We start from the raw sequence: 26,661 nt of genomic DNA on the forward strand, positions 1-26,661 counted from the left end.
TTTTATTGTAATGTGACAGAAGCACCAAAACAAAACATGCTCAAGATTTCTTTTTGTAAAAATTAAAACAGAGTTTTATTATTGTTACAGTCTTAAACAAAATAGGCTTGATTATCCTGGAAGCTAATCAAGACAAATCCCCCCCCCCCCCCTTTTTTTAAATTTGTATGTATTTTTTCTCATCTTTTTCTTAAGAAACACGTCTGACTGGTCCCAGGCGTCAGAGCTGAGTTTAGTCAGTTCCTGTTGAACTGAAGCTTTAAAGAGTTCAAAACTGTGTCACCGTGACTCAGTCCAACTCCCAGAGGAAGCGCTTAAAGTGCTGAAGCATTCAGAGGTATACAGAGCGAGCTCGGGCTCAACGACAAAGCAACAAATCAAAAATGAGGATGTTGATGGTTTTTATTCAGCGAGCAGCACACAACAACAACAGCTGTTTTCACAGAGAGGCACAGAGGGTGGACTGAAGACAACAGGCAGGCTGACTCAGAATCCAAATCACAGCAGAGACTATTCATTTAAAGTACACCTTTAGTGTGTGTGTGTGTGTGTGTGTGTGTTTGATTGTGCACTGACACAATCTGTGTGTGTGTGCTCACTGTGACACTCACTCCCTCCTCCCCACACAGGAGGAGTGTGAACACAGGTGTGAGCGGTTTACTCCTCCTTCTTGATTCCCTGTTTCACCAGGTGTTTGTTGTACTGGTTGTCGGTGTTCAGCACCTTGTCCCACCACGTGAAGGTGGAGGCGTAGTTCCCCGTGAAGTTCATGTGGTGGAAGTCGTGGAAACGGGTGCCGGCGTAGAATGGGATGAGGTGGAGAGGGTTCCAGGGGATGTCATAGCCGCTGAGAGAAAAAGACGGGAAGTGCAGGGTGAGTCACTTTTTCAATTAAAAATAATATGAAAAACAAAATCTAAAATGACATTTTCCAGCAAGATAAAAGTTTTTTTTAGATGAGATTTGAAAAACAATCAGTAATTTGGTATTAAAATGACAATTTTGATGATATTCATGAAATTCAGCACCATTCATAACATTTCATACATCAGTGATTCATATTAAAGCACAGAAAAACAAGTGGTTTAAGAATAGATAATTCCAAAATAATGTTTTAAAAAGACACATCACTCAAATATCAACAATCTGATATTATTAAACAAACAGAATCTGTGAACTTGGCCCATGTCTTGTATGATTTTATAAAATGTTTATATTTATTCTTCAATCAAATTTAAATCCCCAATATACATTTGTGTTTTATTTATCAAAAAATACAATTAAATATAATGACAATTATAAAATGCCCACATTATAATAAAGGGGATCAATGTCCACTCATGATACATGACAACAACTTCTGGTGTTCTCTGGGGCCCTCTAGTGGTTGGTATCACAACCACTACACAGAGGAACAGCAGCAGACTCAAAGAGACTGTGTGCACATGTGAGTGGAAGCTGTTTTTGGAATGTACCTGTGGACGTCGATGGTCTCCAGCAGGCGGAAAGACACCCAGGCCCAGAGGAAGAACACGTGGTTGCAGAAGAGCATGATGCCGATGAAGAAACCAGCTCCCAGGATGAGGGTCTCAGCTGGATGGGCGTATTCGGCCTGCATGCCGAACGGAGCCTGGACGACAGAGGAGAGACGGTTAGGTACCATGATGTGTTTGTACTCACTGGTTGAAGCCGCAGCATGTTTAATAACTAACTGTACGGTCGAGAGTTAAACCAGAAAAGGGGTGTGAGTCTGTGTATTCATCTTATCACTTGTGCATTCCACTCACGGTGAACTCGTGGTGGACCTTGTGGATGTACTTGTAGACCCTGCGGTGATGCAGCAGGCGATGGAGGAAGTAGTGCCAGGTGTCTTCAACCACAGCGCAACCGAAGCACTGAAGCAGGACGTACGGCCTGGAGACAGACAGAGGGACGGAAAAAGACTCACTGAAATATTCTGACCAGCAAAACAAACATACACCATAAAATGATTAGTTCAGTTCAAAAATGTTTTTCACATCCTGCCCCAGGAGCATGAGAGAGATCACAGCATCAATACACTATGATTTAAACACTAAAATAGTTCTATATGTCATAAATTAGTGCATTATGAAGCATCCACAGAACACATAACATAATGGAAAACATGTGTAGGGTCAATGTTAATAGTATTTCTTATTTTTAATAATGATCTGTGCATCTTTTGGTTTTAAATTTATAAAAAGGTTGGACTATCTAGACTTTCCCAATGCTGTCTGAAAAAAGTTGTCCTAAACTTCTTAAGGGCAAATCTCACTGGCCTTCATTCATCAGTGAACTTCATTGATAAAAACCTGCAGTTTGCTGAGTAAATATTGAACCTTATGTCTAATCAAATCAAGTATATTACTAAATTCGTTCTTAGTTCTGATATTACAAAATGGACATGACCATTTAATCACTGTCTTGTGGCACAGACCGGAATTCACAACACAAGTTATATTAATTTATTAAGTCTTTTACTTTTATTTGTTATTGTTTTTATGTTTTAAATTGTTCTTACTCTTTTTGTACACAGTATTCTATATCTTTATATGGTTATATATATATATATATATATATATAAACACTGACCAGCGTGGCATGGAGGCCCAGTCGTACGGGATGTTGAAGAACTCGGTGAAGTAGTACGTCCCACAGATCAGTGGCAGCTGGATGCAGAAATGGTTGAACAGCAACATCTTGAAACATCTCCACTGTTTCTCCCAGGTCTCTGGTTTGTCCTGCAGACACAGTGGAGAAGCTAAGTCAGACCAACCTCACACTGAGGAGATAAAAAGACCTCCAACAACCACAAACAACACACACAAACCTGCTGGATCTTGTATTTCTGCATGAAGGGCAGGAACTGGAAGATGAAACCAGGCAGACAGAAGAAGAAGTAGATGAACTCGTGGACGATGAGCGACCCCCAGGTGGCAATCTGGAACTTGGTGTAGTTGTCCATCATGTAGCCCCACGCATGTTCCAGGGACGGCTGGAGGGGGTTCTCGGGTAACACCGCGTCGACATACTCCACTGCAAGGTAGGCAGAGCTCAAGATGTCTGCTGAGCCGTTCGCCATCATGATGGACAAAGGAAGGAGGCTGCAGGTCTGGAGAGAAGACTGGAAAACAAGGAAAGAAGAAGTGTTACATACATGGAATGAAACTGTGGGTTTCTCTATAAAGACTCACAAAAACAATGTCAAGAAAAGACATTCTACATCAAGCTTTATATCTTTATCATATTGGGGCTAAAATAAGAGAACAATTTAAAACACTAAAATATGTAAACAGTAAAAAATGAGGGTATTACGGTAAAAATATCTTAAAATAAAATAATTATAATGGACAAATTTGCTTATTAAATCATTTAAAGTAATTATAATAACAACACATCAAACAAAACATCAACATAAATTAATATTCACTTCACCAGAAGAAAGAAATAAGTAATTTCATATTTTGTCCCTTAATAATAATCTTCTGAAATACATAAATGATCTAAAAATGGAACCACTTCAATTCAGATGAATATAAAACATTCTGAGGTCACAGTTCTAACATGTGCTAATCTAGAAGTAGGCGATAAAATAACCATTAATTATTGACAAAATATATTTATCGATAAAATGCTTTTACATTGTGCAAGCGCAGTGAGGAGGTATAACACATGATCTACCTCAGGCAATAATATATCTTGAAATTTTAAATAAATAATACAGAGACGTGTCGTAATCATAAAAATCGACAGATGTGGATTTTTATGATTATTTTTGTATCGCTCTGCCCTAAAATGATTCATGCAGAAGTATATCTGTCCATCTTTATCTATTTGTGTCACATTCGAGCTTGTTACCACATCTCAAACATCAGTAAATACACTCTTATTTGTTCACCATTAATATAAAACCAGATCAACCTGCTTCAATTTCCTACCACAAAATGTTGCTTAGAATATCAAATACACAATTAATAAACCACATTTCATTCACAAGCATGTACAATAACACTCATAAGAGTCTCTTGGTGTAACTACTTTAACATTTCACTGCAACGCGGTGATAAAAACAGTTTGTTCTCGTCCCAGACAAAAGACTTCCGCAGATAAAACATCCCATAATCTCTCTGGGTCTCAGCCATGTAACATTTAAATCATTAACAACAGTCCCTGCGTCACTCCTTCGTGCACATTTCTTTAATTGAGTGTTTATTAATTAAAAAACCCATCGTGTGTCCTCTCAGACCTGAAGCTCTTTTACACACAACTACACACCAGCGTCCTGCCTCCATTACGGCTCCACAACAAGTTAGCTTCAGCCTTCACGTTAACCGTTAGTGAAATAAGGAATAAGACATATTTAAATCACTCTACATGTTTAAACTGTGTCCGAGGACGATGTTGATGTCTCACCTTCCCGAGGAACCGTCCCGTTCACCTGAGACAGAGGCGGAAGACCCGGGGTATTGTACAGGGACATCCAACGCCGTGATTGGCCGAGCGGAGAGGAGAGTGACGTCGCGGGGGCCGAGCCGCCCTCCGTGATTGGCCCGCGGTGTGGAGCGATGATAGTGAGACTGCAGGTCGCCCCAGCAACAGCCAATCAGCGGGCGAGCTCCGCGTTTCATAACCTCCGCGGGTTGTTACATGGAGCGAAGGAGATGAGGTGGTTCCACAAAGTTTGACTCATGCGTCTTTACTTTACTGTCGACTCACTTTAAAAACATTTAAATGATCACACTGTTCCGTAGCAGCACCAGAGGGGTTCTCATTTTGTAAAGAAGATAGAAAGTAAATACTTCAATGAGTGTTATAACTTTTTACACACATTGTATTGTATATAGTCATTTGGAATTTGGCAATAATAGCATGTTTTTGTGTAGTTTTTTTTTTTTACTGTAAATGCTTATATTATACTGCAACTGCTGCTGTACATTATTTTATTTCACATGTAGTATTTCTGCACTCTCAATCGATTTTTGCACTATTCCAGTTTTTACTAGTCTCATCCTGTCCACATGTGCCTTATGTATTGCAGAAAAAAGCTCCAGTTATCCCTGTGATGCCAATTTTTGCCTACTTGTAACCAAGGACATGATTAATGCAGAAATTAAATAACACAGAGCCTGACATCACACAGGGTTCATACACATTTTGACCGATGGATTTCCAGGACTTTCAACCAAATTTCCATGACCAAACATTGTGAAATCTCAGTGTTTACATAAAAAAGTGACAAAATGTAGTATTTAAGCTAACAATGAGAATTTCAAAGCATACCGTATACCTTAAATTACACAAATGAATGAGACAATAGTTTGAGGTCTTTGTCTGTTGTAACCCATGGCATGTACTTTTCCATTTGTAGTCAAGCATGGTTAAATCTACACTTCCCTGGCATAGTGCATTGTCCCGCCTGCTCCCCCACCAAACTTTTCAATCAGTATGAGAGCGTATGCCTGCTTATACTTTGAGCGTATTTCTTTTAAAAGCATATTAATTATTTAAAAATCAGCGTAAATGAACAACATGGAAATTTGAACATAACAAATTTCCATGACTTCTCCAATACTTTTGGGATTACATTTTTTTTTTCAAGCACTTATCCAGGCCTGGAAATAAACATTTAACAATTCCATGTCTTTTCCAGGTTTTTCATGACATAATAAATGGGGTATGGTTAAAATTATTAAAATATCACACACACATAGGTTCCATTTCAATGTTTTTACTGATTTGGCAAAGTTTTAAAAACAGATTATATCATTTCACAGCTTTAAATACAAGAAGCATATTTATTAATGATAATATAAAACAAGTAATGAAACGTTTTCAAAGTCATTAGCCTACATGACATTCCTCAATACACTGACAAGAAACAGCGATACCAGTTACTATTATAGCAAGTTTTCAATAGTAGGAGGAAGAAGGAAGAGAAAGAGACTGAAGAGGAACAAAAAAAATCAAGAGTAGGTTTGGTCACTTTCCAGAAAGAGAGAACAGATCAGTCGAGTAATCAAGAGAGACGGCAAACAGAAAAAACATTGAAATTGGCACATTCATAGTACGTCAGGGTGTGCAGTCGTCTATAGGGTTGCTACACCGAAAGGAGAAGAGGGCACGGTCGAAGGACACGAGGCTCAGAGACGAGGACCATGCAGCGAGTTCAGGCTGTCGATGCCGTCGGAGGGTAGAACCCCCGGTAAAGACGGCTGCCAGCTGACGGCAAAGCACTCACACATCCAACTGTGTGTCAGCTTCTCCCTCTGTCTGTCACTGCAACAACTCCAAACAAGGCTTCTCCCTCTTCAGAAGAGTTCCAGTGAAAGTCTTTTTTTTTGCTTGAGAAGAAAAATAAATGTACATTTTCTGCAACTGCCTCGCGCACGGCTGTTCTGAATTCATGCAGACTATTGCAACCGAGGAGTCGACACTTTTACGTCTGCTCTCCAGATGTGTGTCTCTGTCGCAGGGCAGCGGCCGAGTCCAGCCACGCTCTGTCCGGTGACAGCGCTCGAGGCTAAACAGCGGAGAAGAGAGGGGACGGGGGCGTAACTTGACATTCAGGCACTCTTGAACAGCAACACTGCAAAAACTGTAAAAGGTCAGAGGTCAGACGGAGTGCGCTCATGCGGCGTCACCACACAGATGCACACAAAACACACACATGCTCACATGTGCAAGCAGTGGAGCACCGTTAAATGCAAGCACGCACACACACACACACTCAAACACACGTCTCAGGAGGATAAAAAAACGAAGGAGAAACAAAGATTTTAGACCCAAATGTTCGTTCTCGGCCTTCCTCTCCCACGGAGCAGAACAGTGGTCTTCCTCAGTGCTGGTTCGCGTTAACATGAGTCATGTTAAAGTCCCTTTGCATTGTAGTAGCTTGATTTCAGTAGCGTTTCAATGGCACTGCACCAGTACAGTGGTACTTCAAACTGCTTTGTCCAGTCGCTGCTGCAGTCCTGCCAGGAGGGGGATTAAAACACGGGTTCCATCCCCCCCGTCAGTTAAAGCTCCCCCCCTGTTCAGGAAAAGTGCAAAGATCTTCATCATCTTCTTCTTCATCTTCATCGTCTTCAACAACAACACTCTTGTCGTTTCCTTCATCTGCGTCAGTGCCTGTGCGAATGCTGCCCAAATAGCCAAGCATTGGCATCACAAACAGATCCAAGATCAGTATTCAGCAGGAGAATAAATTCCGCTCCGAGTCAGCGGCAGGTGTCAAGAGCAGTCATAAGGGCTTGTCGATCACTGTCACACCTGCAGGTTAAAACATGTTTATTTATTATGATGGTGAATCACTGGTGCCACACAGCATGAAGCTTCCATACATACCACACGAGGAATGTGTGTTCACACCTGCATAACTGCGTCCGGTGCTCATGCAGGTCGGCAGCAGCGTCCACTTGTCCGAGTTCGAGTTGTAGAACTCCACAGAGGACAAATTACAGCTGCCGTCGTCCCCCCCGACCACATACAGCACGTTGTTCACAGCACACACACCTGAAGACACACAGGTTCACAGAATGAAAGAGGGGGGGGGGGGGGAGACTCCTCACACCTCAGGACGTCTGACGGACAGACCGTTGTACTGACCTGCGTTACGTCGACACATGTTCATGTCCGCTACCTGCCGCCAGCTGTTGGAGGTCGGGTCGTACACTTCACAGCTCTTTCTCACCAGTGGCCCGTCGTGTCCGCCCACAGCATAGAGTAAACCTTTTAACACACCTACACCTGAGGAAGCATAGGAAACATGGTCAACGGCACAATATACATCTTCTTCCCCCGTTTCCTTTTATTTTGTGATCTTTGATTGTAGATCACAATGTTTTTTTTAACCCACCTGCTCCACTGCGTCTTGTCCCCATCTCAGCGATGTAGTTCCACACGTTACTTTTTGGATTATAAGCTTCTACTGTACTCAGACACTGTCTGGTCGCTCCGTCATAACCTCCGACTGCGTAGAGGACTCCTGGAAAACACACAGAGAAGATATGTGACTCAGAGACAAAGAGGCGGTGGACTAAAGACCAATATGTTAGTACAGTAGCCATGAGGGCATTAAAAATGTGTGAAACCAAGTACTCCTAAAGGTATTTCGGTATTTAAGTTTTTCTTGATTTCATAAGTTTTACTTTATGGATTATACATTTATTCTCTTTAGGTCATTTCTTCCATTTTCTTCTTCTGTAAAAACACCTCTGTAAACATCTCTTTGGAAGAAAGCTAAAAAGATGTAAAAAAGTGGGTTAGTTAATGAAGGGTTTTCATTCTGTGTACATAAACGTCCATTTTCAGATTTTCATACTGTATTACTGCTATTTTAAGAAGCACAACAGCAGCAACAAGAACAACATAGCATTTTGGATAAACTACTAGAGAACAATTACAGTATATAATTCTTGTATACTGTAATTGTATAAATTACCAAGAAAATAATTATATCCAATCACAATATCAGCAGAATTCCATCAACATCTCTGTGTCAAAACAAAAACACATGAGCTTTACACTTTAAGTTGTATTTATAAAAGGGATACAGTCTGATATTGTCGGGTACGTCTTTTACTCGGTCCAAACATCTTTGTATAAAATCTGACTGTAAAACCAAACCAGGAATTCTATTCACCATTAACAACTCCCACTCCCACACTGCTGCGCCGGGTGCTCATGGGTAACACATGGAACCATTCGTCTGTCTTAGCGTTGTACGCCTCGATGGTGGACAAACCTGCAGAACCACAGAGACAACCACATCTATAATGATTCTCTGCTCATCTTGTTCCAACATCACAGCCTCACACTGACACAATCATACCTGAGCTGCCATCGAAGCCTCCCACCGCGTACAGGAGTCCGTTGAGCACAGCAGCACCGAGCGTCGACCGGCGGTCCTGCATGCTGCTCACGCTGGACCAGCGGTCCATCATCGGGTCGTAACAGTCGACGGTCCGTACACGCAAAGAACCGTTGAAACCGCCGACTGCGTACACACAGCCGCCCACGTACACCACACCTGAGGACAACAACAGAAGAGCGTTAACACAAATATCTACAGAGACGCACATAAACAGCTTGATTCAATAAAAGCAGAAGGAGCCTCGGTTGCATGACTCATTATTAATGTCACCAGGTTAAAAAGACAGAAGTGAACAGTTTGTAGCTGCTTTCAGTTTAAAGATGCTTTTTCTAAACTGAAAACATTGACAGGCCGACAAGCTGTTTTCATACACTGCTGAGAAACACAGCCTTCTTTTATTTTTTACCTGAATTGAAGAACATAACTGGTGTATTCATTGCAGCCCTGTGTATCGAACATTGTGTTGTGCACTGCTGGATTTTGTTCATCTGTAGGGTCAAGGTGATATACTGGCAAACGTGCACCAGTGCAGAAAGGGAGACGGACTAGGTTCCTAGTTTGAATCTGGGGTCTTTCCGTGTTGAGTTTGTATATTCTCAGTGTTTCTGTGTGGGTCTTCTCTGACTTCCTCTCACTGTCCAATCACATGCAGATGGAGTCAGGTTAATTGGGGCAGCTGTGGCTGAGGGGTAGAGTGGTCGTCCTCGGACCTGAAGGTCGGCAGTTCGATCCCCAGTCTAGCCCATCTGCATGCCGAAGTGTCCTTGGGCAAGAAGCTGAACCCTGAATTGCCCCCCATTGAATAACAAAGTGCTGCGAATAGATGCACTGTATAAATGTGTGTGTGAATGGGTGAATGTAAAAACTGTACTGTAAAGCGCTTTGAGTGGTCATCAAGACTAGAAAAGCTCTTTACAAATACAAAACCATTTACAAAAAATAAATAAATTGGAGACTAAACTGTCTGAAGGTGTGAATGTGAATAGTTGCTCGCCTCTGAATGTTGGCCCTGTGATACAATGGTGATCAGTCCAGGGCGTCTGTCTGTGATGTAACTTTGATATCCTACCTGCTCTGCACCTCCTGGTGGGGAGTTCAGCCACCTGGTACCATCGCTGCTCCTCAAAATCGTAACATTCAACACTGCGGATCGCTTTGGGAGCCTGGCCTCCGACCACCACCATCACCTAAAGGCAACCAGTGACAGTAACATGATGGGCTGTGGATCAATTGGGGCCTTGGCTGGTTTAGGTCCTGTGCTCAGTGACTCCCAGGGGGGGGGGACAGTGTTTGTACCTTGGGGCAGCAGGCTGGAGTCCTCATGCGTGTGCGTGCCGTCTTCATCAGAGCTCTCTGGTCGGCCGGCAGCAGGTGATACTTCATGGCCTCAATCAGGTAATCTTTACAGGCACTGCTGTTCTTAATCAGACACTCCTCCTCCACCCGCTGACACACCCACACAGGGAGACAGGAACCAATCAGACAGCAGCGTCTACAGAGATATTCTGATATATTGGCAATATAGATATTATGACATATTTAAACTGTAAATAAAACACAGGCTTACATGACAGAAATAAAGATCACTGAACCATTTAAAATCATTTTCCTATTGGACTCACTATACTGACTCACAAACTCACATACTGACTCGAGTTTTTTTAAATAGTAAAGCACACAAAGAAGTATATGCTCTCATTCACGTGTTCTTGGTGCAGCTAAAAAAACTCAATGCCCCTAAAAGTGTCAACAACTCACACACACACACACACAGAGAGAGAATTCTCATCACAACAACCTGTCGTCTGTGAGAGGGAAGCAACTGCAAAAGTCACTCTGTGTCCACATGATGGACCAAAAAAGCTGATTCTGATAGAATATAAAGTTTTTGTAACAATGCTTCAATATGGATGCTGCTGCAAAAAAGTTACAAATACCGAAGCAGGGAGGCTTCATACACGTTTCCAACCAGGGAACACAAAGGATCCTCATAGTTACAGTTCAGGTTTTTTAGTGTCAGCAAATCAGTGTCAAACCAAATATATGGTCATCATTTGCCCTTCTGTTCATGAAGTATGCGTTTTGGAATGATGTGCAGAAAAGAAAGTGAACGTTATCTTGCCACAGAGAAGGTGACCTTTGACCCTTTAGGAAACGGAGAAGTCATCACTTCTCCATCTGATCCTATTATCCTTCTATTCCTGAAATATAACCTTCCCCAGACAGACATAAAAAACCCTAATGCCTCCGTCCTCCCCTTTCGACAGCTTGAAACTCACATGAGTTGAAAAAGAGAAGCAACAAAATCAGACGTAGCCTCTCGTACCTGCACCAGGTATTCTCTGGAGAGGAGCGGCAGGCGGACGTGCTCCATCAGGTGAGCCAAGTGTTCCTGGCGGACATCTTTGTCATGGTTGACCCAGGCTATGACTGCTTCAAAAACCTGCACAAGAACAAACACCCGCTCAGCTTTAGCACATCAGCGACAGAAACAATAATTCAGGTCCATGGTGGTTAGGACACGCTGGGCAGGGTGTGTGTGTGTGTGTGTGTGTTTGTATGTGTTTATGTGTGCACCTTCTCTTCCGTGGGGATGGTGAGCTTGTCGCTGGCGATCAGGCTGGACACTTGCTCCATGCCCAAATTAAGGAACTCCTCACTCCCGACCACCTCAGCGAAATGTTGCTCTGTCAGCAAAAACAAGAGATGGAAAAGAAATCTTTACGATCACAGATTTGCCCTGTTCTCGTTCTGTCCCACATGCTCACGGACACACACACACAAAGCTTTTTCAGTGGAGCAATGAAAAGCAGCCACACACACACACGCACCTGCATAGCTGTTGGCCTGTGCGAGCAGCTGAGAGCAGGCGTGCAGGTCAGCGAAGGCTCGTATTCCCAGACAGTTGGACGGATGAAGCTGAGAGCTCAGAAACTCACAACAGGCCTTTTTCACCTCGTTCAGCTGGAGCAGGCCCGCTGCAGGCAGCAGCGCCTGTCACACACACAGACACACACATTAAGGGGAAGCTATGGTACCGAATAGAGCAGATGATTCAAGTCGGTTGAACATAGGTTCGATCGGGCAAAATGTCCTCTACAGATTTCCTAAGCAAGACACAGAAGTGTTTAATTTGAGGCTGCTGCTGTTGTAAGACCTGTTTGATCAAATACATGTGGGGATTAGAGAAGGTCTGTGTCACTGTACAATAAATAACAAGAGTAAAACTCAGAAATTACTTTTCAGTTTGGTTTTCATCTTTTTAACTTTCCAATCATGTGAAATAACTGGATACTTGTGAATGTTTATTTGCACTAAAGCACAGTGGCCCTGACAAAACCCCAACAACAAATCACAAAACCCAATCATTGCTGATTGGATGGATGCACCATCCACATGTTTTGTGATTTGCTATTCAGGGCCACCGTACAGAAGGGAATTGATTTTTCCTTCCTTACAGCAGCCACCTGATGTCGAGGAACATCCACACACTCACTTCTGCAGGAAAAGCCTAAAGGATCTGATCAGGAAATATTCCTCTATCACGTGGTAAATTGTTGGACAAATTTGTTCAGTCCATCCAATGCTACACAGCAATTGGTTGTTATGGAATGAAATTAAACTATATTCCAATATTTCATTATTTAATGTGACCTAGTTTGTCCAGGCTGTACCTGGATGTACTCGGCCTCTCGGCCAATGTCAGCAGGGAGATGGGGATGCAGATGAGAAGGATAGTTTCACTTTAATACATAGAACAGTGAGGTATCAAACATGTGTAAACCAGTGGGTTTAGCATGTCTAGAGATTTAGATTTTTATAATGACATCCTTTAGTGGAGTCACTTTTTAAACATATTTATATTGAACTAGGTCACCACTTACAATGCACCCACTGCTTTCCAGGAAGTTTAATTACCCGTTTAATTTCTCATAACTGACCAGCAACAGGTCAACTACGAAGGTGTCAGGTAAACATGTATACAATTTTAGACCATAAACTCATGACCTAATATGCTATTTATATATAAACACAGCCATTCATGTGAAAAACATAATTATAGGAAACTAAAAAGATTTAACAGAAATTTAGACCCTCGAAGTTTGTAAGAGGATTCATCATTCCAATAATTATGTTAAAATAAATGAATGTGTGTCAATTGAGAGAGAGAGAGTGTTACCGTGTGTGTGTGTGTGTGTGTGTGTGTGTGTGTGTCTACCTGCACGTTGTCCTCTGTGACCTGTATCTCCGCTGTGTAGATGTAGTCCACCAGCAGGCCCAGAGTCCAACCATCCATCTCCTTTATCCTCACTCGTTTTGCTCTGCTCTCGGCCATCTCTCCTGTTAGTGCACACGCAGACACACACACACACATGTTCGCCGTCTACTGCCACACACATAATAACTGTGTACTGTGCTAATCAGTCTTAAAGGATCTAAACACGTGTGTCTTGCGGCGAGGAGAGAAGATCGTCCCTACCCGTGAACATGGCGTGGAAGTAAGGGCTCCCGGCGGCCAGGACCACTCTGTGAGCAGCGATCTCCACGTCCTCCGCCACTATGGTCACATCACACAACAGATTCTGGCTGTATTCACATGCAGGAGATGGAGACAGAGGGAGGTAAACGTGTCCAGTTAAATCTCAGACGGAGGGACACAAAGGATCTGAGGACGACGAGACAAGAGACAGAATCAAAGACGGAGTTTGTCCCACCTGCGCAGCTCGTTCATGACTTTGAACGCCTTCCTCATGTGCCGGTGGTTGAAAGTGACGGGACCTTGCCTCTCGACTCCATCTTCTTTGTCCAGACCTTCTGGACAAGGTCTAGTGCACCTGAGAGGGGACAGTGCAGACATGAAGCAAACACACAAACACGCACAAGAAGAGAATCAGTGAATCAGGGCACACAGAGATGATTGTGTTGCTACAGGGAAAGAAAAGAACACTGCTGAGCAAGCGCGGGTCACAAGAGGTCTCCTGATACAAGGAAATCAGAACGAGGACATCTCAGATTGTGTTATGGTTTTTACTCCAGAGATTGTGTTAAGGTTGTCGTCCATTTTTCTGAATTATGTTTGCAATCATTTTAACCCTGCTCACATCTGTTTCTTTATTTTGAGCAAGTTTATCTGTCGGCAACTGCAGCTCTTGATTCCTACAGTTCAATATTTGCTGTCTCTGATTTACAACAGTTTCTTTCCCCAAATGACATTAAAAAGAAACATGCACTCAGTGGCCACTTCATGGATTATCCATCAGACAGAGCCAGGAAGCTGCCGGGTAACACAGACCCTCAGGTTCACTGGGTTTCAACTGGATTCGGTCATTTGATTAGTTATGGATCTGAAATACAAATTCTATGTCCCGACCAGAATGATCATCGGATGCTGTGGAGTTGTCCTGTGGTGGGTCCCTGTGTCTAAATCCCACTTTAATTATTAGTTTGTATTTTGCTCAACTGGTGTATTTATCCCCTAAAGTGTTGATTCATCAATATATCTCCAACTCATTGAAGATAAAGGCTGACTGAATTCTCGGTTGGCCGATATAGATTGGAGAATTTCACAGATATCAAACACTGATATCGGTATCAGTGTTTGTTTGCCGACATGAAAACTTTAATTTTACAGAATAAAAAACGCAAAGTTTACTTTCAACATATTTGGTTGTACTTGAACTTAATATTTATTTCCAGATATTTATAACAAAGTTTACGGTTAAACTGTAAAATTTCAAATGCCTCAATTACACTTAAATTCATATTGATTTTTTTTAACTTTCCAATATCGGCATCAGCCCCAAAAATCCATATTGGCCCGATTGTCATTTAACAACTATTCACGTTTAATTTAGAAATGCCTGACAAAATGCAAACTGTCCATCCCTCCGCACCAGAGACCGAGTTTACTTTTTTTTTTAAATAAACTTTTCTGTCCAACAACTCCAGACCCACAGATATAGATTTTTTTAGTGACATTAAAAAAGAAAAGTAGAAAAACTTTAAATCCGAGGAGCTGAAAACAGATATTTGTGGTCACTTCAGGTTGAAAGATTATGCAATTAGTTACAGATAGTGTTTAGATTAATCTAACAACTGTTGCATCTCTTCACTGGATGATTTCAGCATCATGAGCACAGAGTTTAAATCTTTGACCTTTTTAAAATACACCGCAGCACCTCGCGGGACACTCTGTCTTTGGAGGAGCTGCTCTCAGTGTGTTTCTGTCTGAACTGACTCAGTCTGCAGATCAACCTTGACCTATTACACACAGTTTGAAAGCTTTTCTCCCAATTCCATCTGTGAAACCCGTGAATCCTCACAACTGCCCCAGCTGTTGAATCAGAAGTGGATCAAATGTTTTGCTGTGAAGGCTCTTCAGTGTTTTACCTCCCGAGAAGACACGTGACACATTAATCACATTTAAAAGACTTTTTTAAAACTGAGTATTGAAAGGATGGGATGGAGTTGTGATGTGATCCCGTCTTGGATTGAATGCAGGCTAATGCTTATCCTGATTGACTCATTCAATGTGTGATCGTTGTTTGATGTGGGTATATAGAGGGGGTATATATGAGATTAGACATTTCTATCTTCTTCCTTTTAGAGCCTGGATTTCCTTATTTTAATATCTTTCACTGAGATTAGATTTGTACTTGTTTTATTATTTATATACTACTAAAAACCTTATACCTTTTGTATGCCCGCCAAAACTAAGTGAGGAAAAAAATATAAACTTACATTTCTACTTTGTTTGTGCCTCTCAGTGTATTCTGTCTGTCAGGTTGTACAAAAGAGTTCCCTTTCACCTTGTGCTCTAAAATAAATGATCATTTAAAAAACTATGTGAAGTTTAAATCTGAAAAAACACTAAACAATATCTGTAATTATCGTGATTTCGTTCAATAGCAATGTAACACAAGCACAAAATCAACAAACATGGTGTAACATTGAAATACTCAAGTAAAGTAACAAGTACCTCAATAGTGTAAATGTTCAACACACACACACACAAACACACACACACACACACACACACACACGCACACACACACCATTCATAATAAAATAATCCATTTAATTATGTTGTTAATGTAAAAATCACGTGGCCCTCATGTCTTGCCACAAGCACACCCACACGCACACTCATACACACAAACACACACACACAAACACACACATGCATGGGCTTCCTAACTGTTTAACACACATCCCTCTCTACCGCAAACCAAACACTTCCAATGTGCCCAACCAACAGGCAGACACCCTCCAGCCGGCTGCAGCCTCCCGGAGCCTGGATCCTGGTCCCCGGTCTCCGGTCCCCACCCCCGGGCAGGGAGCAGGCACACCGGCTGTCCGCTGTCTCTGTCAATGCGGCACCATCAGTCACAAGCAGCCACTGGGAAACGTCAACACACCACCAACACACACACACACACACACACACACACACACACACACACACACACACACTGGTTTCTCACACACTTACAGCGGATGACTGTCCATGATTCCGGTGTTGTTCAGAGGCTGCACACTTGGCCCAGCGGCATGCACCATTCCATATCCACCGTGTCGTCAGTGACCGGATCCGAGGCTCAGGCGTGGATCGCGGGGACCATCTGTCCAGAGGCGGCGGCGGTGAGACGGGCTGACGGCAGCCGCGATCACAGCGCTGCAGCCCGGCTCGGAGCAACACACAGCCCGGTGAGGACTGCGGTGACTCTCCGCACCAACACGTTGCGATCCAGCCCGGCTGCTGTACCCGGAGGACTGCTGCCTCTGCCCCGCCACACACACACACACACCACCCGCCGCTGCGTGGACGGAACCAGCCGCCGAGAGACACCGGGTTTATTTTGATTCTGCTGCGGCGCCCCCACCTCTGTCCTCCCGGGTGCGTGTCTGTGAGTGTGTGCGCGAGGCGGACAGACGAGGATACCTGTTATTTTCCAATCGCTGATTAAAACGCACAAACAAGGACATGACGGTAAAGACAAGAGCGGACAAGGTGTCCCACAAGAAACACTGTCTCCCTCTAGCTGTGGAAGACTGGCCGGAGAGGAGGCCAATAATAATACTAATACTGCTAATAATAAGAATACTAATGCCACTACTACTAATAATACTAATACTTATACTACCACGATTAATATTCTTTTAATGTTGGAATATTGGATCTTTATATATTGAAATTATATTCTATAATTTTTGTGCTTTCTCAAATTTCCTTTACTGATTTTTATTGAATCGTGTGGGACTCTTCTCGTAATTCTGACTATCTAATAACTTCTAATATACATATATTTTTATATACATTTGAAATAGGACAAAATATTATATTAATTATTATATATTTATATAAAGTTGACTAGATACTTAATGGCATCAATGTAATACATACCCACTTCAACTATCTTGATATTTATTTGTTTTAAATCTTTGACTTATCTCATAATTTAAAAAAATGTAACCGTACTTTTAATTTTCACCAATTGAACCCTCCAACTATAAGTTTGACATCAATTGTCACACTTTTGACATCTCATCTAATAATTGTGCTGTCATAACTCATAATAACTTATAAGATAGTGTTAATTTTGAGTTAGTGAAACAAATTCTGCATATATCGTAAATCAATGATTCCATTTTTACTTTATATCTAATAATCTTATCCCATTGATGCTCTGAATCAAGATTTTTGATATTTCACGTCATTATTTTGATCTCTCTAATAATTCAGGCTTTTATCATAACTCTTCCTCCAGAACATATTATTTCTGGGTCTGCTAACAAAAGTGGTAATCTGTCAATTCCCAGTTGGTTTCATGTGAACAGCCTCATTGTGTAGAAGACTTTGTCCGCAGAGTCCGTCTGTTGTGATTTGTGTCTGTCTGTGCTGTCGGCGTGGACAGGCGAGAGCTGTGAAGCTGGAGGAACAAGTCTGTTATGGTGTGAGGACACTGACTGTATTAGAGACACCAGGCTGTCAGAGGCCTCAGTCATGGCTTCACTCATGTCAAACATCCGTCTGATATGAAACAAGTCACATGGAATCGAAGCTGCAAGCAGATTGTTGTTTTTACCTACATGATAATTTTGCTATGATGTTAAAGTTATCATTAAAAATAAGACATCCTAGTTATAAGCGATACTTTTGCAAATATTTAATGAGGGACAAGCTTCGGTGATTGGATGGGGTATTTCAGTAAAGTTGCTCATATTTGTGAAACTCCAAATACACAGATTATACATAAATAAAGTATTGTCAAGCTCTTTAAAAAAAAACAACCTCCACTTCCCATAATGCACTTTGATAGCATCTACTTCCCTCTAAGTGGCCATGTCTGATATCATCAGGATTTATAACAAAGGACTTCCAGGCCGTTTTCACAGTCTGGTAAACTGCCCTTCATGTGTGAAATTGTTGGAATGCCCCTTTAAAATTCTACTGCCAGAGATAGATCCTGTTTTCAATGATGAAACTGTGGAAGAGTAAAAGCAAGAAAATTCCATTAAAGCTTCAGACAAGATTCAATATACTCACAATTTGTATTTTATTTTTTACAGTATAAAAAAACAAATGTTGACAGCAGAAATATTTACATGGATCAAAATACTGAAGAAACATTAAGGTTTGTGAATGTGTGTGTGATCAATGCATGAATTCCCTGCACAGTAAACACCTGTCTTCAGTTTCCTCACAGGTTGACAGAGGGCATCACACCACGTTCATGGTGTTCTTTCCTTGAGTTTGTATTAGTTTGGCTTCAGAGGGGCGGGGGGCAGACTGGCAGAGGCCTGCTCCAGAAAGGCCAGCGGTCCGGGGGGAGGAAGGTCCGAGGGTTTGCGGTGTTGAACGCTCACATCCTCGAGCACCTGTTGCCAGTGGTGCAGTTTGGACAAGTGCTTCTGAACCAGCAGTTCTTTCCTCTGTAGCTCGTTACGTAACTCTGACACATCCTGAGGTGAGAAAACAAAAATGGACATGTGAAGAGACAGATGATAATTTCGAAACACTGAGATAAAGGCCACTAAAATCTGGATTTGACGCAGGTTCTGGACGTCAGTGAGAATTTGTGATTTCCCAGTTTGTTTTGTGTTTCGGGAAATAGTTGGGCAATCTCTTTAAAACCAAGGAGGTTGTGAAAAGGACCAAATCAAAACGATGAGAAGGAAAGTCAGTCCAATGATTCACCTCTTTCACCACCTGCTCTGGCTTCTGCACAGATAACTGGAGCCTTTTCTGTAGGAAGAAGCACTCGGTCTGTCGAGCCACGTCCAGAAACTTCTGTATGCACTGATCAACACCTGCAATCAACAGACAGATACACAGTATTCAACCAAACGAAGTACAACACTCGATTGAAAACAGACAGTTCTTCTTCCAATATTGGTATTCAATTCAAGTTCAGGGTGTTAGATCTTGTGCTTAATTTGAAAAATGAACATAACCTGAAATACAGCTTCAGCAGTGTTTGGAAGTAATATGAAGAGTCATAATATTTTCATATTTATTTATGCAATCTGGCCTTAGAATAGAGAGAAGCAGTTTTATTTCAGCTGGTTCTAATATAGATCTTTTACTAGGGTTTTGCAGATATGTCTACTTATTGAAATGTATTAAATGGATGGTATTTTGTGATCGCACATATATAATTATAAGTAACATATAAAGATATACTGAGCAGGGGTGTAGTCATTTTTTAGACATTGTAAACCAATATTAAGTCTATAATATGACCTGAAGCTCAACAAATAAAACCTTCGGGGCTTCGCTCACCAGTTCGAATCTCCTCTTGGTCTGTTCCATTAACGTAGTCCTGACTCACCAGGGATGCAAAACATGCCTGCAGAAAAAAAAACAAGAGAGCAACGTAACTAAATCAGCCTTCTTCTGTTCAAGTGTCTCAGTCCTGCTCACTGAGCTAAGTCCTTTATTTAACTGACAGGAGGTATTTGAGGACAGATGTCCAAAGATGTTTAGCCATGAGAATCTTTTCCTCCCTGAATAACAACAGCTTTCAAAAAATCATTACAGCATCGAGAGAGAAACCGAGATATTAATCTGCTGCTGTAAGAGGCTTCACTCTAATGGAGGAGGTTTTCCAAAAGACTTTAACAGGGGGCCAGAGTTATCTACTCCTGCAAGAGCAAACGTGATACTGGGCACTGATGATGGGTGATTAGATCTTGCTCAGTCTGCATTACATACATCTACAGACCCACAGCTGCTTGTGGGGAACCAGCGTCTGTGACCTTGTCTGGCTACAGTCTGGCTGTTGTTCCCTTCGGTCTTTTGTTCTGCATTAATCACAGACAGGCAGGGGACACATATATTTGTTTCATTCCATTAGTTAAGGTCAGGGCTCTGAGGATCTTCTACACCAGTACTGCAGCTGACAGTTATGATTTATCATCTGGTCAATAAACATTTTATAAGAGTAAAACATTACATCGTTCAAGATGATTTAAAACAAATATTTTTCACTGTCTTGTAACGAGTCATTAATCCAGATTCTGACTCACAGAGGTCAATCACTGCAGATCTATGTTGTGCAGAAAAGAGGAAAGAAGATTTCTTTGAATTCAACTGTCATTAAATAAAATTCCATATGTACAGCGTCAAATCATAATGTATGTCATCTTAAAGACACTTTGCATAGTCAGGCCGAGACCTTAACATTTAAAGATAAACCCAAGACGTTCCCAAGACACTTTGACGACTGTGGAGAGAAAGAACCGCCTTATGAGATTTAACTGGAAGAATCCTCTCGAAACCAAACTCAAAAGTAAGTGGACAGAACCATAATGTGTGAATGCTATTTTGCAAAGTGTTAGAAACCAGATGTGTTGGTGTATTATGCATTTCTCTGTGTAATAAGAGCAAACATGTTAGTTCTTATTATCCGAACTTTCCGTCAGGATCAATAAAGTATCTTTCTCTCTGTATATACACCTCTCTATCACTCTTTCTGTCTCTATCTATCTATACCTCTCTATATACTCTATCTAAATCTCTCTCTCAACCTCTCTATATACCTCCCTATCTATCTTTCTCTCTATACACCTCTCTTTCTGCCTCTCTCTCCCTCTACCTCTCTATGTTTCTCTATATACCTGTCTATCTGTCTCTATACCTCTCTCTCTCTCTCTCTCTCTCTTTATCTGTCTATCTATCACTCTACCTCTCTATATGTCTCTCTACCTATATCTATATTTCTCTATCCATCTTTCTCTATCTATATCTCTCTCTATACCTCTCTCTCTTTATCTGTCTCTATCTATCACTCTACCTCTCTATATCTATCTATCTCTATCCATCTATATTTCCTATATACCTCTCTATCTATCTACAACCTGTGAGAGAGTAGTTGTGTTTTATGCTAGCAGGGTTAAAGGAGGGATACAATGTTTTGGTAGCTGTAAATAAACGTGCTGAAGCCTGTGGTTTGACAGTGACTCAGCATTAACGCTGACAAACACTTAACATCTGCATTTGTCTGAGTCGAGTCGCTGTGAAATAAAGTTAAATGTGTCTCAGCCCTGCATCAACACTGGGGAATCATCTTATTAACAACAGTTAGCACACGCAGCTAACGGAAGCTAACACACAACTTCCTCCCACCTCGAACGAAGCCTCCAGTTCGTCCACCAGCGTGTTGTTGCCCGGAGCCCGAGCAGCCGGAGCGGGGAAGCCCGGTTGTCCCGGTCCACCCGGACCCCCGACGGGATGAGCACCGGGCGGCTGCTGACCGGGAAACATCCCACCCATGGACGACGCCATCTTGATCTGAGAGGGACGCTTGTTGCTGCCCGGTCTGGGCATGCGCACTGGTGTGTACGTTCCTTCTGGACAAAAGTATGTGGACAGATCAGGAAATATGTCATAAATGTGTAGTTTCTAATCTTTAGGTTATTTTTTAAACATGGCTTAAAAGTGGCTTGAAGTAGCATATTGTGGTGCTTTTGAATTGTTGTTTATGTTGTCAAACTAACCAATCATTCAATTAACCAATCAATCAATGTTACTAGACTTCATTCAGATAAGAAAAAACATATTTTAAAGCTTTTATAACAATTACAAAAATGTTTGCAAGAAAAGGGTCAATATGTGGGATAACACATTTAATATTGTTATTAACAGGTCAAATAATAATAAAAGATGTTGCATTTAAAGGTTTCAACACTTCCAACCTTTCAGTTGAATCATCATTCTCACCCTAACCCCATTGTTGAACTGTTGCAATAGGCTGCATTTCTGTATTCATGTTGTTTTGGGGGTTATGTTACACACTTTTGAATTTGTCTGCCAATTTGAGCACTTTCCCACAAGAGCAGAGGCTGTTAGAGCAACATGTCAACATCTGTTTGTCTTAGGAGATGTTCATTGACACATACGCTATGTAATGTTCGAGAGTCCAGGTACTTGTGACGTGAAAAACCATTCTGCATTGAAAGAAGAGCCAAAGACACACAGGGCTCATAATTAAAGACATAGAGAGTTTATTTATACAACATATAAATTATCTGAAACATTATTTAGTTAATACAGATCTTTAAAGTTTTTTCAGCTGAAGTAACAAGAAAATGGACATTTCACAAAGCTTTAAAAATATATTGTACTAATTAATCTGCTGGATGTAGAAATTCAAAGATCAAACAACCCTTTATAAAATTTGAGTCTTTTAAATTTCTATAATTACTTCCAGCAGTAAAATTATACAGTATAATTCTGTGTGAACTTTGACCCTTGGCATTTAGCTCTCTGTCTCTGTTGAATCCAGCCAGAGTCTCTCAGCCGTGATGTGCCAGCCCGGCAGCAAACTCCACCAGTGTACGTGTTGGTCTCCCGGACATCCCCTTCCTCAGGTAGGGAACTTCATCTTTGTTACTCATCACACCAGCGATGTCCAGATGAGCCCAATGTGGAGCTGTGACAAACTCTCTCAGGAATGCGGCCGCTGTGCATGCGCCGCCAGAACTAGAAAATAAAACAGATAATAATGAAATTCTGTTAAATAAAGCCATGAATCCACTCCTCTGATCCTCTGAAGCCTCCAGCAGGAGCTGCAGGCGCTAACTGAGTAACGTGAGATACGTACCGGCTGTACTTGCCGACGTTGTTGACGTCTGCCAGCTGGCAGTCAGTCACCTGTCTGGTGTAGTGCTGGAACAGGGGCATCCGCCACACTCTGTCACCCGTCACAACACTGGCCTGCAACACACCATTAGTCAACACTGGAGCTGAGAGACAGAGATGGGCGTGTGTCTATTGTGTTTAGTTTGCATGCGCTTGCTGTACCTTCTGCAGCTGCTCCCAGAGCCAGTCAGAATTTGTGAATACTCCAGTTGCTGCTGAGCCGAGCGCGACATCCATAGCACCTTGAAAACACAAGACGACACAACTCAAGAGTCAGACAAGAACCAGACGAGACCCACATTTTCAAGTGGGTTCAAACCAGTCGTTTGTCTGCATTTGCCTTTGAATGACACCTTTCATAACAGCTCAAACAAACGCCACAAATAGTTTTTAATGTGGGAAAATCCCACCTGTTAATGTAGCAACATTGACAATGGCCCTGGGGTTGAAGGTGTGTCCATAACAGAGTGCGTCGGCGAGAACCAGTCTGCCCTCTGCATCTGTGTTATCTACCTGTGTGTGGAGAGGACAGTCAGCTCATCTGTACACACACAAATACACAAAGATGACTACTTCTAACTTCTCATCAAGAACTCACCTGGATTGTTTTTCCATTCTTGGCTGTGACTACATCACCTGGTTTAGTGGCCTTCCCACTGGGCATGTTCTCACACAGAGGAGCCAGACCTGGTTTAATAATATGAAACAGAGAGGTAGGGTGAGCTATTGTAAATAAATGATCTTCAGTGATTCAGAAAATCCCTCTGGGTAGTGACTAGATCATGGATGACATAGACTTTTGGGAGCTAGTGATGATACCGATATTAGGAGGTAAATATGTCACAAAACTCACCAATAATGTTGACTGGCAGTTTCAAAGCTGCTGCTGTGACAATGGATGAACACACGGTGGCAGCACCGCCCATGTCAGCTCTCATTTCATCCATAGAAGCAGATGGCTTCAGAGAAATACCTCCACTATACACACACAGAGACAAACACAGACACAAAAAGACACAAACAGACACACACACAGGTGAGCACAATAAGAGCACTCTATGGTATAAATTAAGCAGTAAATGTGGTAGATTAGATATCCAATCAAATAGAGTAATATTATGGTTTACGTGTCAAAGGTGATGCCTTTGCCCACTAAGAGCAGTGGGGCCTCCGTGCTCTCGGGTGCACCATTGTAATGAATCTCCAGGAAGACAGGGGGCTCCTCTGAGCCTTTGGACACGCTGAGGAAGGCTCCCATCTGTTGCTCCTCAATCCAGTCCTGGGATCTGTACAGATATTAATTATATGATCACTTCTCTTTCACCCCAGCGACTCTCCGGACATTGAGAGGGATATATTTATGTTCCCATCAAAAGGTGTAACTGAAGTAGCCCAACAGCTGTAAAAAGCTTTAAAAAGTTTCCATGTCTCAAATGTCCTTTTGAACGTGTTTCACGTGTCTTAATCGTACGATGATGAATGTCTCACTAACCTCTTCTTTATCGTGACTCGTCCAGCATGTCCTGCTAAATTCTCTTCAATGATGCTGGCAAACACAGTCGGCGTTATGTGATTCGCTGGACCTTCCATCAGCAGCCGTGCCAGGTTTTGGCCTTCAGCGTAAAGAACTCCTTTCTCCCACCCGACCGAATCCGCACTGAGAGTAATAACACACGGACAAATACACAGTGATGTGAAACTGCATGGATGTGAATGCAATAAAAACTCCCAGTTTTAGCGTCCAGCTGTGGTTCTACCTTCCATGGAGCTGCGTTGTCACTTTGTTCTTCTTCTTGGATTTGAGTTGGTCATAGTGGAACAGACCCAGAGCAGCGCCTTCAGCTGCCGACTGAGCATCACCGCAGCCGTCCACCTCCACGTGGTTCACCTCCAGGTCCTGAAGTGACCGGCAGCCAGCTGAGCACGTGCAGAGAAACACACAGACATCAGCCCACTGCAGCCGATCCCCCACCGAGACGAGCCGAGGTAACGTGTCTCACCTGACACTGCAGCTCTGATGTTCTCCTTGCCGATGTCCCAGTTCTCTGCCCCACACACTCCTGCGTTACTCTTACCCAGTCCTACTACTGCTACACAGGGGAAGTCCTGGAGAAGACGCAGAATAAATACTCAAATACTGTCATGTTATTTATTTAATTTAAATCTGATGTCACACTTTGTTACCGTGTGGACTCCATAGAATATTCTGCTACTGCCTTTCTTCAGCGCAGGTCCAGAGCTGGACAAAAGAAAAAACAGAAGTTTATTTAACACAACAACAGCAGAATAGACACACCTCTGGAGCAGGCTTCTGATAATTAGTGTTTTATCACTGTGTGCATTAGGAGATTCACAATTTTGTTTGGCTTGGTAAAACTTAAGATCTGCTTTGGTGTTCAGAAGTCTTCATAAAACTGTATATATATTTATTGAAGGGATGGACCATTTAAATATTAATATCATTGATACTGATTATATCACAATAAATGTCACATTATTATTTATTTTAGGTTTAAAGCAAAACAGCTAAACGTTTTTACAAATCTGAGGTAGATAAGCTATGTGTTGTACCTCCTCATTGTGTCTGCACAATGCAATAAATCAACATATATATATATATCAGACTTTTGTTAAACAACTATTGATGAAGATTATAATGCGATAACTTTTGCTGTTGTGTTATTGCCGAGCCCTGGTGTGCAGATGAAGGAGACTCACATTGTCAGCAACTCAGACAGTTTCCCTGACACTGTTTGGTCAAAGCCTGTCGCTGCCTCTGTGAGATGAAGACCAGCCTCCTCTCCCTCCTTCTCAAACACCCCCAACACCAGACCCTACACAAACACACACACACAATGAGAGAAACACACACTCAAAGACAAAAATGTTGCTCGCATGAACACAATCGATAACAAACACAGCTCGCACAGACTGAAGCTTCTGAGAGTCACTGATGTAACTGTCTCTCTCTGCCAGGTGTCAGATGTTTGACAGATGACGTAAGCCGGGCTCCTCACCTTCCTGTGGCTCAGTTGAGTGTGTGAAGCAGAAAACGACCTGTTGGGGTTCGTCCTCTGCACGACTCTCCTCACGAGAAGCATCGTGACCTGCTGCACAAACACAAACCGACAGAACTGGAACCGCTTATCGTCTCATTCAAGAGAAGTAAAGGTCGCAAACATATGCAGGACGAAGCCGAACAACAAGGTCGCGTATTCTCTGACGTCAGTAATAAGCGACGGAAACCGGCAGTTGTCGCCACTATGGTTGTCGCCACCTTGCGGCAGATGTGGGTTAGAGCAGTAAATATTTGACCGGACGCTGTTTTAATCATTAGTTTTCTGCTTGATGGAGAAAATATCGAACGGGAAAAATAATACTTTTAATTTGAACCCATGTTAAAAAGATTAAGTGATGGTGAGTTCCTATAGAGAAAAGTTATTGTTATTTGAGAGGTCTGTAAAATGACATTATTAATTTACATTAACTTTCCATGTGAAAGATAACTACCAAAGGAACTCATATGAAGACTTATCAATTTACTGCAGCTTTAAAACTACAAATCGTTAGGAAATTCAAACTGACATCCGAATTGACATCTTACAATTCATCTTCATTTATGTCT

At 42.0% G+C, this 26,661-nt stretch overlaps 4 protein-coding genes across 5 annotated transcripts; all 4 read right to left on the reverse strand.

Moving 5' to 3' along the window:
* Positions 1–384: 384 nt before the first annotated feature.
* msmo1 (methylsterol monooxygenase 1) lies at positions 385–4,562 on the reverse strand. Its single transcript, XM_053416485.1, has 6 exons — positions 4,435–4,562; positions 2,852–3,145; positions 2,614–2,762; positions 1,788–1,914; positions 1,476–1,630; positions 385–847 (listed from the first exon to the last, which is right to left on the reverse strand). Exons 2-6 carry the CDS (start codon positions 3,104–3,106, stop codon positions 658–660), a joined length of 876 nt encoding a protein of 291 aa, XP_053272460.1. The 5' UTR covers positions 3,107–3,145; positions 4,435–4,562; the 3' UTR covers positions 385–657.
* Positions 4,563–5,759: 1,197 nt separating this feature from the next.
* On the reverse strand, positions 5,760–16,525 carry klhl2 (kelch-like family member 2). Its single transcript, XM_053416510.1, has 15 exons — positions 16,386–16,525; positions 13,609–13,728; positions 13,374–13,480; positions 13,113–13,234; positions 11,725–11,887; positions 11,471–11,580; positions 11,220–11,336; positions 10,190–10,339; positions 9,963–10,080; positions 8,852–9,049; positions 8,663–8,764; positions 7,877–8,005; positions 7,627–7,767; positions 7,390–7,533; positions 5,760–7,290 (listed from the first exon to the last, which is right to left on the reverse strand). The coding sequence occupies exons 1-15, from the start codon at positions 16,451–16,453 to the stop codon at positions 7,262–7,264; spliced, it is 1,818 nt and encodes a 605-aa protein (XP_053272485.1). The 5' UTR covers positions 16,454–16,525; the 3' UTR covers positions 5,760–7,261.
* A 1,901-nt stretch (positions 16,526–18,426) lies between these two features.
* Positions 18,427–21,695, reverse strand: med28 (mediator complex subunit 28). Its single transcript, XM_053416497.1, has 4 exons — positions 21,522–21,695; positions 19,677–19,743; positions 19,092–19,204; positions 18,427–18,856 (listed from the first exon to the last, which is right to left on the reverse strand). Exons 1-4 carry the CDS (start codon positions 21,678–21,680, stop codon positions 18,653–18,655), a joined length of 543 nt encoding a protein of 180 aa, XP_053272472.1. The 5' UTR covers positions 21,681–21,695; the 3' UTR covers positions 18,427–18,652.
* A 681-nt stretch (positions 21,696–22,376) lies between these two features.
* lap3 (leucine aminopeptidase 3) lies at positions 22,377–26,271 on the reverse strand. 2 transcript variants are annotated; one of them, XM_053418454.1, is made up of 13 exons: positions 26,054–26,271; positions 25,755–25,870; positions 25,221–25,275; positions 25,037–25,142; positions 24,794–24,953; positions 24,529–24,693; positions 24,164–24,322; positions 23,890–24,014; positions 23,635–23,723; positions 23,447–23,549; positions 23,199–23,278; positions 22,999–23,111; positions 22,377–22,877 (listed from the first exon to the last, which is right to left on the reverse strand). In XM_053418454.1, the coding sequence occupies exons 1-13, from the start codon at positions 26,135–26,137 to the stop codon at positions 22,691–22,693; spliced, it is 1,542 nt and encodes a 513-aa protein (XP_053274429.1). In that variant the 5' UTR covers positions 26,138–26,271; the 3' UTR covers positions 22,377–22,690. The 2 variants fall into 2 exon arrangements, with proteins under 2 accessions (XP_053274429.1, XP_053274430.1); XM_053418455.1 differs by having other exon boundaries at positions 23,447–23,545; positions 23,631–23,723.
* Between the last annotated feature and the right edge of the window lie 390 nt (positions 26,272–26,661).

This window comes from Pleuronectes platessa, chromosome 3, assembly GCF_947347685.1.
Source record: "Pleuronectes platessa chromosome 3, fPlePla1.1, whole genome shotgun sequence".
NCBI classification, from domain to species: Eukaryota; Metazoa; Chordata; class Actinopteri; order Pleuronectiformes; family Pleuronectidae; genus Pleuronectes; species Pleuronectes platessa.

Coding starts and splice junctions, on each gene's coding strand:
- msmo1 (XM_053416485.1), bottom strand. CDS start 3,106: ATGATGGCGAACGGCTCAGCAGACATCTTGAGCTCTGCCTACCTTGCA. Junction 2,763..2,851: donor AGAAATACAAGATCCAGCAG/GTTTGTGTGTGT, acceptor CTGTGTCTGCAG/GACAAACCAGAGACCTGGGA. Junction 848..1,475: donor GAGACCATCGACGTCCACAG/GTACATTCCAAA, acceptor TTTTTCTCTCAG/CGGCTATGACATCCCCTGGA.
- klhl2 (XM_053416510.1), bottom strand. CDS start 16,453: ATGGTGCATGCCGCTGGGCCAAGTGTGCAGCCTCTGAACAACACCGGA. Junction 11,888..13,112: donor TCACAGAGGACAACGTGCAG/GTAGACACACAC, acceptor TGTGTGTGACAG/GCGCTGCTGCCTGCAGCGGG. Junction 8,765..8,851: donor AGGCTTCGATGGCAGCTCAG/GTATGATTGTGT, acceptor GTGGTTCTGCAG/GTTTGTCCACCATCGAGGCG.
- med28 (XM_053416497.1), bottom strand. CDS start 21,680: ATGGCGTCGTCCATGGGTGGGATGTTTCCCGGTCAGCAGCCGCCCGGT. Junction 19,744..21,521: donor AACTGGAGGCTTCGTTCGAG/GTGGGAGGAAGT, acceptor TTTTTTCTGCAG/GCATGTTTTGCATCCCTGGT. Junction 18,857..19,091: donor CAGAGCAGGTGGTGAAAGAG/GTGAATCATTGG, acceptor TTCTCACCTCAG/GATGTGTCAGAGTTACGTAA.
- lap3 (XM_053418454.1), bottom strand. CDS start 26,137: ATGCTTCTCGTGAGGAGAGTCGTGCAGAGGACGAACCCCAACAGGTCG. Junction 25,143..25,220: donor TATTCTATGGAGTCCACACG/GTAACAAAGTGT, acceptor CGTCTTCTCCAG/GACTTCCCCTGTGTAGCAGT. Junction 23,724..23,889: donor ACTGCCAGTCAACATTATTG/GTGAGTTTTGTG, acceptor TTATTAAACCAG/GTCTGGCTCCTCTGTGTGAG.